The following is a 17,688-nucleotide window of genomic DNA, read 5'->3' on the forward strand; positions in this document are numbered from 1 at the left end:
GTTTAGGACTAGGATTTCTTCCTGATATTTTGGATAGAATTTCTTTCTGGTCTTAACAAAATGACGTAGAACTTAGGAACAAAGATGCATCCAAGCATCCCTGCACTGGAAGCCAAGATGGAGAAGATTTCCACAGCAACCATGACCATGCCCTTGGTGCTATGATACACAGGGATGAAGCTGACCCAGACACTGCAGAACACCAGCATGCTGAATGTCAGGTACTTGGCTTCATTGAAGGTGTCAGGCAGATTTCTTGCCAGGAAAGCCACAGTGAAGCTTCCCATGGCCAGGCAGGCCAAGTATCCCAGGACACAGTAGAAAACAATAACGGAGCCCTTGTTGCACACAATGTTGATATGGCCATTCTCAGAGTGTGCATCAATATCCACAAATGGAGGAGAAGATCCTAGCCAGATTGCACACAGAATTACTTGAAATAGGGAGCAGATGGGAATGATGTAGTTAGGTACCTCTGATATTAGGATATACTTCATCCTTATTCCAGGGACTGTGAGTTTAAAAGCGAGAACTACAGTGATTGTTTTGGCCAGAACTGTGGAAACAGCCACAGTGAATACAATTCCAAATGTAATCTGCTGCAAGATGCAGGTGGCTGTGTTTGGACGCCCAAGGAAGAGCAAGGAGCAGAGGAAACAGAACATGAGTGACATAAGTAAGAGGTAGCTGAGGGTTTTGTTATTGGCCTTTACAATAGGAGTGTCATGGTGCTTCATGAAGACCCCAAGAACCACAGCAGTGAATGCAGTGAAGAACAAGGCTACTAAAGCAAGAGCCATACCTAATGGATCTTCATAACTCAGAAAAACCACAACTTTGTCTATACAGTGGCTCTGCTCTCGGTTGGCATACTGCTCCTCTGGACACATCACACATTGATCCACATCTGATGGAGAAAGGGGGGATATTATTAGTGCTGCTTTATCAGTTTATTGATAGGACATTAGAGAAGCATGGCGGTATGCACCTTTTCATACTGATTATGTAATTTCATGTCATTGTTGTACAGCAATGATTTTTATTTGATCATACTCTCTTTAAAAAAAGTAATAATTTCTGTGTTTATTGAATTTTGTTGATGATATCATTTATAATTTTTTCTGTAAGTACAGTTTTCTTATATTGTTCTTCATGTTATGCTGAAATGACTTAGACTCTTGAGCTCAGGAGAGGTAAATTCATTAATGATGGTGTACCTGAGTGTATTCTAAAATCACTAATTGTGTATATTCATTATCTCCTGAGGTCATTGTCTATTTTATCCCTGTTGCTTCTATGACAGAGGGACACTCTGGCTTCTTTTGGGACAATACATGTTGTAAATTTTTGAGTTTCAATTCACTAGCCCAAACACACTAACATAAATGGAATAGTAGGTTGTATGCGTGGTTTATATTTGTGTGTATGTGAATGTAGAAGTAATAAGAAAGCTCATGAATCAGAGTTTTATTGGAATCATAAGGACCATGTAATAGGGTGAGAGTGACAGTTGAATGACAAATGAATAGAAAGTTAATGATTGAAAACTGCAAAAGTATTAAATAAAGATTTTTTTTTCAGTTTTTTGGTTATCTGGCCGTAGGCACCAGGACTCCTGATACTTGTTAATGAGAAGCACCAACATTAACATTGAAAGTAGAAAACCCTGTAGTTAATGAGCTCTAAAACCTTTCACCTTGATTCCCTTTATTAAATCATTGAGCCCATACTTCCTCCCTTCTTTTGAACTCCGGGAGACCCAGACTCTGTGAGTGGACTGAAGGGTGAAATACATATGGATAAACAACATGAGTAAGATAACACAAGGATTCCAATAGTGGTACCCAAGATTATTTATATTATCCTATAGTACTCCTCTCATAAGTTGCCGGATCCAGAATGGCAACTGTAACATAAGTGTGTGTTTGAAATTTCACCCAGTCATTGGATAATTGCAAAAAGTGATGATGTGCTTCAAGCCATTTCATTATTTTTATCTAAATGAATGCATTTATGGATAGACATAATGAGTTAATGTATTTCCACACCTTGGCTAGTTCACTCAACTGTAAAGAGAATATAAATGTTTTTCAGAAAACCAGAGTTCCAATTCCAGTACTTATGTCAGGTGTCTCAAAACTGCATGTAACTCTATCTACATGTGTTTTTGTAGCCTCTCACCTGCATCTGTACTTTTTACATGTATGCAACATCCCCCAATGCCTAAACCTAATTAAAGTGATGAAAATAAATTTTGTAACTTTTGTAGTAATCATCAATGTAAATAGCCTCTACTATTACTTGTTTTTACATTTAGAACAATTTCATTACATGTAGTTTATTATAGAGGATGTTGTATGTTGGAATGCATATATGTAAGAAGCCATCTTCTAGGAGTTAGTTACCTACTATTTCTACATGGATCCTGGGCATGTATTCAGTTCATCAGCCTTAGTGTCAAGAGACTTAAATTCTGCATCAACTCAATTGCTACTAGTGCCATTTAAGGAAGTTCACTTAATTGTATAGGATGACAGGCAAAATACTTAAAAAATTATCCATTATCTACTTGCATTTAGTCACCTCTAAATAATCATTTGACTAATACATTCTGTGTAGGTGGCAATAACACTTTAATATCTTGAACTGAATTATTTTTGTATGAATTCTTCTAAGCTACAACACTATTACATTATTGATTGGATGATGTATATAAAATAAGGATCATAATAATCTTCATGTTTCCTACATCATGTCTGAAGCTTCATCAACTACCCTTACTGAGTATTATATAACATCAGATATTTGAAAATTAGTCTTTGGATATTACCAAATATCTTCCATCTCATTCTTAGATTCTCATACCTATAAGAGAAATATTTCCCTGCATATTAATATAACAGAGAATTTTTATTTGGTACTCAACAGTAACATGATGGGATGTAGCATGTGTGATGCCGTATTCTGTTCTGTATGGAATCCTGTATGTATGTAGTGTGCACAAATCATGTAGCGACACATATATACATGCAAAGAGAATCAATAAATGTTTTAAAGATACATGACTAGAATCTAATCGAGTAGAATTTTAGAAGAGATGAATCATGAAGAAAATCTATAAAATTCACTCAAAATGAAGTTTGATTAACAAAATTGTTACTTTAGAAAATGTGATCCTGTCAATTGAAAATGAGTCACAGCGTCCATAAACACATAAGGGATTACTGTTTACAATTGTTCAGGAAATTGTTGATATTTGTATTTCTATCCAACACCTACTTATGAAAGTTATATGTATTATTTTTTCAGTTGGTTTTTTGACAAGTTAAGTATCTCAGAGTGGGTAGGAGATGATGATAAACATGAAGGTTTCTGTACAGCACCAACACTCACTTGTCTCATTAGAAATTTCATTTTCTGGGCATGGGTTGCATTCAAAGCAGCAGGTGGCCATTCCCTCCTTCCAGAACTTTCTGAATCCAAGACCACAGTCAGCACTACACACAGAGGGTAATATCTGAGAAAAATTAGACACATCCTGATATCAGTATTTTTACCTACTTCTTCCATATATTATATTAGTTTGTTGAGTTATGAATAATATATTCTATAAGCAAGAACTGATGGAGGACATGTCACTTAGTACATTGTTTAGTGTCAAGCATATAAACATATGGAAAGACACTGATGAAAAATTGAGTGGCTTCCCAACTCCTAGAAATGTAGTAACAAGAACTGATGGTGTGCTGTATGTAAACACTACAGAACTTAAGCCGTTTGTTTCTAGTTAAAGGTTGTCAACTTGATACGAAGTATAGTAAAAAGACAGAAAAATTACTTTAGAAATTATGTCTAGCAGACTAGACTGTTCCTATATTTGTGAGGCATTTCATTCAGTGGTAATTGATGCGTGAGTGACCATCGCACTGTGGGAGGTGCTCTTGCTCAGCAGGGTTCTATGAGAAATCTCACAGAACAAGTCAGTATGCAGAGCTTTTACAGGGTCTTGATTTAGTTCCAATCCACAGATTCTTGCCTTCTCCTCCCTTGACAGTCATTTGGTGAGCCTAATCAACTTTTCCTCACTTTGCTTAGGGTCAGTATTTAATCATAGCATCAATTAGCAGTGTAAGACTAAAAGACTCATGCACCCAAGGAAATTTGTCCTAGAATCTCAGATACCGAACATGACCTCCAGCAAATTGTGAGTGTAAACTTTGACAAGCTGAATGTAAAGAGAAAGATATGTGAGTGGGCAAATCCTGGTTCATTTGTGGTGAGAAAGTGCTGAAATTCTGTGTATTGAGATGGAGGGCGGAATGTTTCCAGAAGCAAACAGGTTCCACAGGGGCTGGAAATACAGGTAAACTTGAGTAAAGATTCGTTAAATTAAATCGAGAAAAACTTTAAGTTAAAATAAAATATTTAACTTGAAAGTCATTTGCATGACAATAAACATTGAAAGTGGAGACTGCATGGACAACTGATCCATATCTGCCTTCCCAGTGTGAGTCCTTTGTTCTTTATTGTGGATAAAAATGTGATTCTATACTTGAGTTGAATTTTGTGATGTGATATATGTATATTGTGGCATGCTTTCATTCCAAGATTGAATTCATGCTCTGCTTAGAGGGTGATCTTTCTCTTTTGTTGCTGAGTTTTTTGGTAGGTATCTAGTCAAGAATCATTCCATACATATTCATCGTAGAGAAAATTTTCAAATATTTTCCATTACACATCATTACAATGCACTTCCACTATTCTTATGTAACACCTCTCTTCATGTATGTGATGAGTTTCTGACTTCCCCATGGAGGCAAAAAGCTGCCTTTCTCATAAGCAAGTCTTATTGCCTTTGTGTGTCAATTAGAGAATGTGACAACTCCAATTTAGTCATTAGTCATAAATATTTCTTCATTAATTTTTCATGTTGTTACTGCAATATTGATTCCTTTACCATAGATGTTTTCTTTCTGCCATTCTAATATTGTCTCTATGTAGCAACAGCAACTTTTGTTCATCTTATTTATAATTATGAAGGAGTTCTTAAAATATCATTTATAGTGCTGTTTCAGTTCACACGAATTTCTGTCATTGTGTTCATTATTGAACTTTGGTCTATTTCTTCTGAGATATCAATATACTATGTGTAGTAACTAGCCATGACAATTATGTGTCTAAAGGATTGACACACATCACTGTTACTCTCCACTTTTAAAAGCCTCCCTAGTGGAATCTGCAATTCTTCATGTGCTGCATTTCTATAATTTGAGCTTCTATATAGAAGCATTCGATATCCTCTTCTTGGTACTAAGCAAATTTAAATCATATATATCAGGTCTGGCTCATTTCTGTGGTGGTGTATGCCTTTAATCCTAGCACTCAGGGAGGCAGAGAATGGCAGTTTCTCGGGTTCTGAGACCAGTCTCCTCTATTAAGTGAGCCTTGGATTGCCAAGGCTACACAGAGAAACCCTATCTAGAAAAACAGAACAAAACAAAACAGAGAAACAAACAAACAACAACCAAAACCAAAATGGAATCATTTCTGATGTTGAGAGTTTAGTTTATTAGTTAAATAAGTGCCCTGTCTGTATGGCCACAGATCATGTTTTATTTAAGAAATTTAAAGCTACATTTTACTGGATATAGTGTAGATGCCTTTAGTCTGTCCTTTTTGTCCTATTGTGCCCCTGGTTTGTAAATTTGTTCTGTTCGTCATATGCCCTTTTTATCCTCTATATTTCATTCTTCTTCATTGCTTTATCTTCATCATACTTTGTGCATTCTAATTCATATGTCTGATTTTCAAGTCTTTGCATCTAGTATTCACCTTGACATATTCTCTTGGTGAGAATACTGATTTTTATTTGATTTATTTTCTTATTCCCTTACATATTTTAGTTTTATTATTTAATGATATTTTGTGTCTTCACTGCATTTTTCTTTCAACTCTTCACTCAGTGACTTATTGTATCCAAGTTTTCAAGATCTCATTGTATGCCCCCAGAGATGATTTGTGTTCTTGGTTCTTAGGGAACTCTCTTATAATTCTTATTTTTTCCATTACATATTATAAACTTTAGTCCATGCTTATCTAGAAGGATTATATATAGCATGTTATCTTGCCTAAAACCTAATTAAAAAATAAACTGTTACCCAAGGAATTAATGATAAAAAGACATCCATCTCTCCAGTAGTACAGATGTACATAAAAATATATCTCAATGTAACTCAATGTAAGATGATTCTCAAATGTGAGCACTCATGAAATTAGATGCTGCCTTTAATGCCCAGGAACAAAAAAACTTTGGTTTATTTCTAATTTGAGATCATTTATTCATACCATATCCTGAATGTTACTACTCAGTTACATCTTCATGTTCCCATGCTCTTTCTTCCTCCCTATATCTCTTCTCTAGACTTCTGACAACAGGGGACTTCCTCCCTGACCATATAGCCACAGCACATCAGGTCTCATCCAGGTTCTTTCTTCTCCTTTCTCTGTGTGCCCAAGGGCCTCCCACCAAGGGGAAGTGCTGAAATATGGAGAACTATAGTTCATGTCAGAGGCAGAGTCTGCTATACACATAACTGTGGGGAGTGATCTGTCCATCCTCCTCATTCTTAGATGGCACTCTCTGCACTCCACCAGGAGTTCAAGCAGCAAGTCCCAGCATCTATCTAATCCACTGCTGGGTGGAGCCTCTCATGGGACATCAATTTTGAGCTGATATCTTCTTATACGTGAATATATAGCCTGCTGTATTTTTTGGGTCTCTGTTACTTCACTTTGGATGGTCATTTTTACTTCCATACAGTTGCCTGCAAATTTCAAGATTTCCTTGTTTTTAAAAGATGAGTAGGATTCCAGTGTGTAATTGTACCTTATGTTTTTTATACATTTTTTGGCTGAGTGGCATCTAGGTTGTTTTCAGATTCTGGTTGTTTTTAACATATCTGAGCACAATGTATTTGTTATATGGTTGAGCATGTTTTCCCTATATGCCCAGGAGTAGTAGAGCAGGGTGTTTAAGCATCACTATTCTCAAATTTCTGAGAAAGTTCCAGATTGGTTTCTATAGCAGTTGTACAAGTTCCTACTACCACTGGTACTGGAAGATTATTTCACTTTCCTCAAATCCTTGACAGCATTTGTTCCCACTTGTGTTTTTGTTTTAACATAGTGATGGGTGCAACATGCAATGTCATATTTGATTTCATTTACCTCTCGCTGGTGACCAAACCATGATCATTTTAAGGGTTTTTCATTGTTTCATGGGGTAAAACAAAAAAGCCCAGAGTACATAAAACAATCCTGAACCATAAACGATCCTCTGGAGGAGTCTACATTCCTGATCTCAAGTTGTACTATAGAGCAACAGTAACTAAAACAGCCTGTTACTGGCATAGCAATAGGATGGTGGATCAGTGGTATTGAATAGAAGACACAGAAATAAACCCACACACTTTTGGACACTTGGTTTTTGACAATGAAGCCAAATCTGTTCAATAAAAAGTATAGCATCTTTAACAAATGATGCTGGTATACTGGGTGTCTACAGGTAGAAAAATGCAGTAGCCCTATATTTATCACCATGCACAAAACTCAAAGCAAAGTGGATTAAACACATCAAAATAAAACGACTAACACTAAATCTATTAGAGGAAAAAGTATGGAAGAGCCTGGGACTCATTAGCACAGGAGATAATGTCCTGAACAGAACTCCAACAGCCCTGGCTTTTAGGTCAATGATTAATAAATGGAACCTAATGAGGAAAGGAAGCTTCTGTAAGGCAGAAGACACTTTCAATAGAACAAACCGACAGCCTCCAGCCTGGGAAAAGATCTTCACCAACCTTATTTCTGACAAAGGACTAATATCCAAAATATATAAAGAGCTCCAGAAATGAAACGCCACCAAACTAAATACCCAAAACTAATCAGAGAATTCTCAAATCAGGAATATTGACTGGATGAGATACAATTAAAGAAATGCTCAACATCCTTAGTTATTTGAGAATTGCAAATCAAAACTACCCTGAAATTCCATCTTACACTCATCACTATGGCCAAGATCAAAAATCCAAGTGACAGCTCATGCAGGTGATGATGTAGAGAAAGTGAACACTCCTTTATTGCTGGTGGGAGTGCAAATCTGTACACAAATTTGGAAATCAATCTGGCACTTTATCAGAATACTGGGAATAGAGCTAGTTCAAGAACCGCTCTTCCACTCCTTTGAATATACCCAGCATTGCTCCACCACACAATGAGGAAATATGCTCAATGATGTTTATAACAGCCTTATTCATAATAGCCAGAACCTTAAAACAATGGAGATGTCCCTCAGTCAAAGAATGGATACAGAAACTGTGTTACATTTACACTATGGAATACTACCCAGTTATTAAAAACATGAAAAACATGAAATTTGTGGGCAGATAGATAGACCTAGAAATGATCATATTGAGTGAGTTAACACAGACTTAAAAAGACTCACATGGTATATACTCATTTATAATTTGACACTAGCCAAACAGGGATCTCCCCTCAACATCTTTCCTTACTAGGAGATTGGCATAAATGCAGAGACCTCCTACTCCCACTCTAGGAGAGAGATATATGGGAGAATAGGGAAATAGAAGGATCCAGAGGGTCCTAGAAATCTACAAGAACATCACAATGAGCAGATCTGAACCCAGAGTGTCTGCTCAAGCTACTGCACCAACCAAAGACAACACACGCAGTAAGCATTGAACCCCTACTCAGATCTAGCCAAGAGACAGGACATTATCCACAGCAGTGTGGAAAGTGGGGACTGACTCTGACATGAACTCTGATGCCCCATATTTGACCATTTCCCCTTGATGGAGAGGCATGGCAGCACTCAGAGAAAGAATAGGAAGGCTACCAAGATGAGACTTGATAGGATGTGACCATATAGTGGGGGAAAAGGTCTTTTGCCACAGACCTATGGGATTGGAATAGGTTGAAAGAGGGATGAAGGGATGAACAGGATGAGACAGGCAAAGAAAAAAATTGAGATTTAATCTGATTAAATTAATAATAATTAAAAAGAAAAAATATTTTCATGACCAGTGAATATTTTTTTTAATTTTTTACTTTTTAATGTGCATTGATGTTTTGCCTGCATGTATTTGTGTGAGGTTGTCAGATCTTGGAATTACAGACAGTTGTGAGCTGCCATGTGGGTGTTGGGAATTGAACCTTGATCCTCTGGAAGAGCAGCCAGTTCCCTTAACCTCTGAGCCATCTCTCCAACCCCTGACCAGTGAATATTAAGTCCTTTTATTATTTATGTTTGTTCTGGTAGGGTGTTTGTCTGCTTTTGCTTTTGTTTTGCTAAAGAGAAATTATACATTTCCTGTCTTTTCCTTGGTTTACTTAGGCTCTTTGGTTGGGAAATTTCTTCTTATCTTCTTTACGACTAAATTTTTGGATAGGTACTGTTTAAGTCTATTTTTCATGGATTATTTAATTTTCTTCATCTATGGTTATTGAAAATTTTGCTGGGATATATAGTAATCTGGATTGTCACCTCTAGACTATGAGAGTTTGCAAAATCTCTGCCCTGGTCTTTCTGGCTTTCATGGCCTCTGCTGAAAACTAAGATGTGATTCTGGTGAGTTTGCAATTTTAGGTTACAAGGCCTTTTTCTCTTGGTGCTTTTAATGTTTTTTTTTTGTTCTGTGCATTTTGTGTTTTGATTATTATATGGCAGCAGGATTTTTAATAGTCTACCCTATATGGTGCACTGCAGGTCTTTTGTATGCTTATAAGCATCTCTTTCTTCAAATTGCAGGAGTTTTCTTCTATTATTTTGTTGAAAATATTATCCTGGGTTTGGATCCTGGCATCTTCTCATTCCTCAATATCTATTATTCTTAGATTTCATCTTTTCGTGCTCTCCTTAATTCATAGGATGTTTTATGTCAGGAACTTTAAAACATTTTCTTTGAAGATTTCATAAAATTATTCCATTGTGTCCTCTACACCTGAGATTTTTACCTACCTCCCCTGTACTGTGTTGGGGCTGCTTATCTCTGCAGGATCTGTTTTCCCTTATAAATCCTCTTTCCCATCTTTCTTCAATTTGTGCTTTTATTATTGTTTCCATTTTCATCTTCAGGGCCTGAACTGTTTTGTTGATATCCTTCACCTTATTGTTTGTATTTTCTTCCAGTGATTTCTTACCTTACTCACTATTGGCCTCTGTCATGGCCTCTCTGAGTTCCTCAATTTGTTTGGCTCTATCTTACTGTTATTTTCATTAATTATATTTCTTTCTGCCAGTATTATCTTCATATGAAGGATTAGAGGTCATTTTATTTGCTTCTGTTTTCTTAGAGTTTTCAGAGCTGATTGCTTTTAGATAACCAAGTTTTGGCGATGCCATATTATTTTGGCTTTTATCATTTGTTCTGTACTACTGGCCTTTAGTTATCTTTGTGTCTTTGATGTGTGATTGTATTTTCTTTTGTCCTTTTCTGACCGTTGACCTCAGGTCATAGGTGAGTGGTTATATTGGGAGACCCCTCACCAGCAAGTATCAAGGAGACATTTCCTGGATCAATCAGGTGACCTAGATTCAGATCTGAGAACTCTCCGTGGATTGACAGGCAGAACATTGGAATGATCCACTTGTGTTTACCTTGAGATTTCCTTTGGTTATGGTGGCCGAGAAACTGGTACCCAGCAGCCCGTTGTTTCATTAAAGACAAAGGCTAGGGTGCTGTCTCACTAATGCCTTGTGGCTGAGATTTAGTGGCCCTTCCTTTGTCTGTGCCTGCTTGGACCTTGGAATTCTCTTTGGATTAACTTGTTGAATTGCAGACAAATCAACCTGTGCTCCACATTTTGGTGTCTCTCATCAGATAACAGACCTAGACACTGGTGCCCTACAGCCTTCAGTTCAATTTGAGATGGTGTGGCAAAGCAGAGTGCTGATCTGAGTGTAGGTGTCTTTGGAGACCAGGCCAGTGCACACCAGTACCTGGGGGTACTTCTGTGGATTAGCCAGGGAATCTGAGGTCAGATCTTCCTATGCTCCAAACCCTAGAGTTTCACTTGAGCCTGAAGAACCTGACTCTGGTTCCCTGCTGATCACTGTTCACTCCCAGATGCTGAGTCTGAGATATAAAGTGTACATGCAGCTCTCAGGCAAACATCCAGGCTCTGGGGCCTGGGCACACACACCACAGGGAAATAGCAATGATTTTATGGACCAGTTTATGTGGCCTGAGGACAGACCTACCCAGGTTCCAGACAGGGTGGACTCTTCTCACCCAGGGTAGTCAGCTGTGGTGTTCTGAATCTCTCAACGCAGTCTTTGGCTCAGTCTCTCTGATCAGATAGAGTACATGATCTGTGCTGCCATCCTGGATCTTTTTATAATAATTATTAATTTGTTGCTTAATATGTCATTGAACATTCTTTCCTTTAAGTTTATAATATTGTGTTCATGTTCTTTCTACCATATATTCATATTTATGCTTATTTTTCTGCAGTGAGATATGTATATGAGGGAGCAGAGCAGTGTTTATATTGTTTTGACTTCTGTGTACTCTTCCAGTGGTTCTACTGACATGTGTTTACAACAAACATGAGTTTTCATTTCTTCCCACAGAACTTATATTTCTTTCAGCAGCTACAACATCAGCTCATATGTTTTCCCATCAGATAGACTTTTCTCATCACACTGAAGAGAATAATTTGCTATAAGTTTTATATTTTCTGAGCAGTATGACATATCACTTGGTATCAAAATTGTAGACAGTCCCTAACTTAAATTTCTTAAAATTCGTTGAACTTTGAAACAGGGTATTTGAAGTAAATATCTTAACATCATCCACGTTAGAATTCATGCCTATAATGTACAAAGCATATATCATGTGAAATCACTTTACTTAAAGCCACACACCCCAGATAGTAAATTAAAAATGAAATCTCATTATTGGTTAGAATGAACTATACCAACATTCAGGGCATTAAAAAGATACTTCTGGTAATAAATTTCTTCTCCAGTGTATCACTCCAGGCTGGAGACAAGCACATTGTCAGTAATAATTATTGCTCATGGAGAGGACTCAAGTTTGACTTTGAAAACCTCTTTTCTATCAAAAATCCATCTTAAGTTCCAAGGAATCTAAATAACTTCTTGGAATTCATATGTATCACATGTGTAGTATTGCACAGACATACATACAGATAAACCATTCATAAATGTGTTTAAAAATTAATTGAATAAAAACTAAGGTTGTAAATCTTAGGAAATCTAATATGGTTCATGAAACTTTAAATTTATATATAGAATCATTTAGAATTTAGAAGCTCAATGTAAAAAGACTTAAACAGTATTACACAATACCATGAATGATGTATATATTTTTCTTTACTCCATGCTTACAGTAACCTCAACAACTTTGACATGGCTGCCAGAGGTCTAACAGAAATGAAAAAAATCACTGTTTTGTATAATACTGGAATGAAGAAACTATTGCTCACGTTAAAGCAAATATTATAAAACAGTTATAAAAGAAAGTGTTATATTAAAAAGCAGAAAGAGTTCTGATGTGATAAATGTAACTGTAGGGTATTATGGAATACTAACAGAGTTAATAAATATATCACATCAAAAAGCAAAAATAAGAAATATAGTATAAGAGGACACCTTTTTATTCCATATCAGACATTCTATTTTATTTCGCTAATTTAGAATGTACACACATTTCAATGTTTACTGGTGTGTCAGGTTAATCAGTAAAATAAGTTCAAACCTACCTTTGTACTTCCTGTGGCCCATTCCATCATCTCTGCAGATAAAAGGAGTTGTTGACGATATGGAAAGTATGGTCTGAAACTTCCAATCCTCACCTTGATTCTAAGACCTTGTTGGAAACTGGAAATATAGAAAATGTCATATTCTTCCTGCAGCTTTTCTCTTTGGTTCAAATTCACTCTGTCCCCAACTGGATTTGTGAAGTGGATATTTCTCAGAATGTCATAAAGCTGAAATAGAAATAGCATACTGTAGTGCACAATCAGAATGTCATAAAGCTGAAATAGAAATAGCATACTAAAGTGCACAATCCCATTCTCGAAGCCAAACAGAATAATCTGACTTTATCTTAAAGGCCAATTTAATTTATTTATCTAGCAACAAAATATCAATTAAAGCAACTGGATAAATAAAATTAACATCTCTGTGACAATCTGGAGACTTAAGACATTGTTGGCTTAGGAGCAGATATGGGAGTGAGTCTAGGTAAGACTCCTGGTAGCACAGTTCAGGGAGATTAGACAGAACTATTTGTGGAGGGAGAGGAACACCAACCCACCCAACTAAACTTCAGCTCCAAATTGAGCCTCCCTATGGGGACTGTGATGATAAAGATAGCAGTGAGATTGAGGGGATGTCCAAACCATGCCTGGACCAATGGGAGACCCACCACATAAGAGAAAGCCAGATTCTGCCACTATTAATTACATTCTGCCATGCTTGCACATGGGAGCCTAGCAAAGCTGTTCTCTGAGACCCTACACCCAGGAGTGGATGGAAACACAGGCTGAGATTCACAGCTGAACCCAAGGTGAAAAGTATGAAGTCTAGTGGAAAAGTTGGGAGGAAACAAAGAAGTATCTGGGAGTAACAGAGCTCCACAAGTAGGCCAAAATAGCTAGTTAACCAGGGCCCAGAGTGGCTTGTGGAGATTGAAACACACACTAAGGATCAAACATAGACTCGGCCTAGAGCTCCTATGCAGATAAAGGCAATGGATAGCTCAGGCTTCATGTGAGCACCACAGTAAGGAAAGAGCAGGGTGTCTCAGATTAGGACTCAGTTGTCATCACTACAACCTAGAGGAGTTGCCTTACCTAGCCACAAGGAAGTGGAAACGCTCAGCCCTGATGCAACTTGATAAGCTTGGGTGAGTGGATAAGGGAGATCCTCTTTTCTGAGGAGTATTGTAGTGTGAATGGATGTAAAGTCTGACTAGGAGGATCTGATAAAAAGAGCCTGCCCTCAGTATATACACAGAAGAAATCAATTAATGAAAATTTAAAATCACCATAATGTTCCAAGAATTTTATAGCTCTCAAGAGTATACTACCAAACACAGACACAGACTTGCAGAACAAATGAGATATGCATTATGAACACACACAAAAACACACTGACACACATATACACACTATCACACACACTACTACACATGGACAGGTTTGTTAATCATACAGAATATACACACATTACAGGAACACAATTATTTATACACAAATACACATACATGCCCCCAAACTTACAAAAATATAAGCACATACAGGTAGAGAAACATACAGAAATCTAGCAGAATACGAACAAGATTCATAGGCACTCACACACATGCCCTGACAAGTACTTAGAAGAAAAACAGATAAAAACAACCACATAGAGTGACAATGAAAGACAAAAACATGTATGGTCACATCCAACATACACAGACAGGCAGGTATAAAGCCGCACATACATAATCACACACACAAATACACAGAAACACAGATATACCTATACAAGCACATTGACCAAAACACAAAAATACACACTCAGTCACCTCACAACACATTCACCGACAAATACACACATAACGATGAAGATAAACCCATACTACAGAAGTTGCTATATTAAAAAATGTTTACTTCCACAGATAATTGGAGAGATAGGCAGGTGGAACAGAAACATCTATACAGAGCAACAGTAACATAAATATGCAAAGAGATGCACAGCAGCAGGAAAACACATACACATATACAAAGTGAAAAGTATATTTTCTCACATAGAAATAAACATGCTTGTACTGAATTGAATTGCAGCACTATTTCCTATGTAGTTACTCTCACAAATACAAGAGGGATATTAGTGCCCACAGTGGGTGCTGAGTCTGTTTTAAAATTTGGTAAAGCCATCCATAGAGTTATTAAAACATATTTGATAATTAATCACCAAGGACTTATCCTCTCATGATGGAGAGGATTAATTTGCAAACACTGATTATACATCCAGTTTTGAACCAGTGTGATGATATTAAGGTTCTCTGTATCAAAGTCAATAGCCATCATAAACAACATTCCCTCCCACACTAGTGCCTTTACATTTTGCATTTTTGCTTGTGTTTCTTTTCTTTTTCTTTAAATAATTTATTCAGATTACATCCCAATTTTTATCTCCTCACTTGTATCTTCCTATTACCCCTTTCTCCCACTTTCACCCTATCAGCGTTTATATTTCATTTCTACTACACTCAGAATGCGCCTCTGAGAGCCTTATGAAAGTATGCCTTGATGACTTCAAATACTATCAAACAGAAAAAAGAGTACCTTAAGGCACACAGGATTGTAGTTGTTCAATGTGCCTGTTTCACGATGAACTAGATATTGAAATAACCACTCATGAATGGCATGGGCTGAGGCATACACAGCATTGTATATGTCATAACTGCTACCACTAAAGGCCATGTCAAAAGTGTGTTCCATTAGCCATTGCCATGTGGCATTGGATGAGCAGTTCTTCATTGTGTTACAGTTAGATTCCAAATCATCACAATTAAAGTCCATCCACTCCAGGCTTGCCAGGTATTTGTCAGTGTATTTGATAGGGTTCAATGTCTGGACAAAAGCTTTGAAACCTGAAATATTTGGATGATGGTGTTCAAAAGTAAAAATCCCATGAAAAGAGTCCAGTGTGTAGTCCCTCTTACTTATAGTGGCATCCCACTGAGAGGTTGTGATCCATATTCTCTTTATACCTAGAGATTCCCACCTTCTTACACTCAAGGCCAGTGTATACTCTATGTCACTATAAACGATGACAACATTTGTGGAAGATGTCATGATTTGGTTGTAATACACTTCTGCTCTCGAAATGTATAACTCTGTGTTGACTGGGATCATGTTCACAAAGGCAAAGCAGACTGTGTTTTTTTCCATCTCTCTCCTCAAATACGAGAGAAATTGTATGCCCTGATCATTGTCTGAGATGACTAGCCCAACCCAGTTCCATCTGAAATAAAGTATGAAGGAGACCATGGCCAGGGATATAGATATGTCTTTAGGGCCCATCTGATATAGATGTGGAAATTGTTCACGATCACTTAGGACAGGATAGAAAGGTCCAAATGTAAGCTGAACGATCTAGGACACAGGTAGCAGCATGAATCAGCATACATACCTAAGAACTTGTTAACACATTTTTCTTCAGAGAGTTCTAGAGAAACAAATTAGATGATATGTCTTTCCTCATGTATATTTCAAAGAAAAGAAAGATGTGTGGAGGACCTATCATTGCTCTAAATATTGAGGTCCTTGAACAAATAGATTGATATAATCATAAGGGGATCGTCATTCTTAAACTCTTCTTAGAATCTCTGAATGGTACCAAAAGAGACATGGTATCTAAATTCCCTCTCTAAAAACTCTCACCTGATAACTTAAGTAGAGCTTGATGAATGTCTGTATTGTTGCAGTTGTTTTCCAGCTTGTTCCTGTAAGTAACACTGAACACATTGGCTCTATTATACATTCATAATTAGGTTGGGCACTTTTTATGATCATATGCATATGACTGCTGAATTGTGACAATGTCTTACAACCAAGTACAGTGTTTTCAAACAGAGAGATATTTGGTAAAAGATCAGGGTTCCTGTTGACTTCATCCATGGCAAAAGCCAATGCAAAAGCAAATCTCTGGCTTGTTGGTGTTGTGCTGTAAAAGAATACAATATATATTATGGAGAGAGATATGCAGCTAATAATTCGCAATGAATACATGCAATATCCTTTATTGCACATTACTGCCTCCCTCCTCCAAATATTGAAACAGATGTCCTGTGTTGTGAGATTATACTGGCATAAGAAATTGAATATTATAAAATCTTTAAACATTTCTGAGAATGTGTCTCCTATGTATAATGTGTGATATTGACAACTTTCACAGAGACTATTTCCATGTCTTGATTTCAAGAAATTTTATTTTGAAATTATTGAACAATATAAAAATTATACCTGATTGTGAGATGTCTTAGGTTTTTAATCATGAAGTTAATGGAATTAGCAAAGGCAGGGAAAAGGAGAATTATGAATGCTGAATAGCCCTTCTCAGAGGCTACATTTGACTCCTGGTCTTAAATTTACTTATAATTAGTGGTAATATATTTAACACTTCACCTCATATCAATACACACCTCCTCCATTTTTTATTCTATTTTGACTACTAGAGATATAAATCCTTTTTGTCATATTTTCTTTTGTAAAACTTAGGGTTATTCAAGAATAATTGGTTATATATATATATATATATATATATATATATATATATATATATATATACACATGTTTTTGTGGACAGAAGGGATGAATTTTTAGTCAATGATTGGATAATACAATCCATGGGTTTTAAAAGTTATACATTGTTCTAGACTATTCTGACTCAAATGCACATTCACACATTTCATTCAGGTATTGAGATCAGAGATTAAGATCACAAACAATAACCCCATTATGATTCATTTATTTTTTGTTTACACACACATGTGATGTATTCACACTGAGCATATCCTAGTAACATAAACTTTCTCCGAGAATACATCCTTAGCTAGATGTGGTGGTACATGCCTTGTAATGGCAGCACTC

General features: G+C 36.6%; 1 protein-coding gene across 1 annotated transcript; it reads right to left on the minus strand.

The window, feature by feature from the left end:
• Positions 1-8: 8 nt before the first annotated feature.
• LOC311590915 (vomeronasal type-2 receptor 116-like) lies at positions 9-16,716 on the minus strand (the record flags this gene model as incomplete). Its single annotated transcript, XM_084770208.1, has 5 exons — positions 9-907; positions 3,394-3,517; positions 12,805-13,032; positions 15,379-16,191; positions 16,480-16,716. The coding sequence occupies 5 exons, from the start codon at positions 16,714-16,716 to the stop codon at positions 9-11; spliced, it is 2,301 nt and encodes a 766-aa protein (XP_084626334.1).
• Positions 16,717-17,688: the final 972 nt, after the last annotated feature.

This window comes from Acomys minous (genome assembly GCF_964271855.1).
Source record: "Acomys minous genome assembly, chromosome: 20".
Lineage (NCBI taxonomy): Eukaryota > Metazoa > Chordata > Mammalia > Rodentia > Muridae > Acomys > Acomys minous.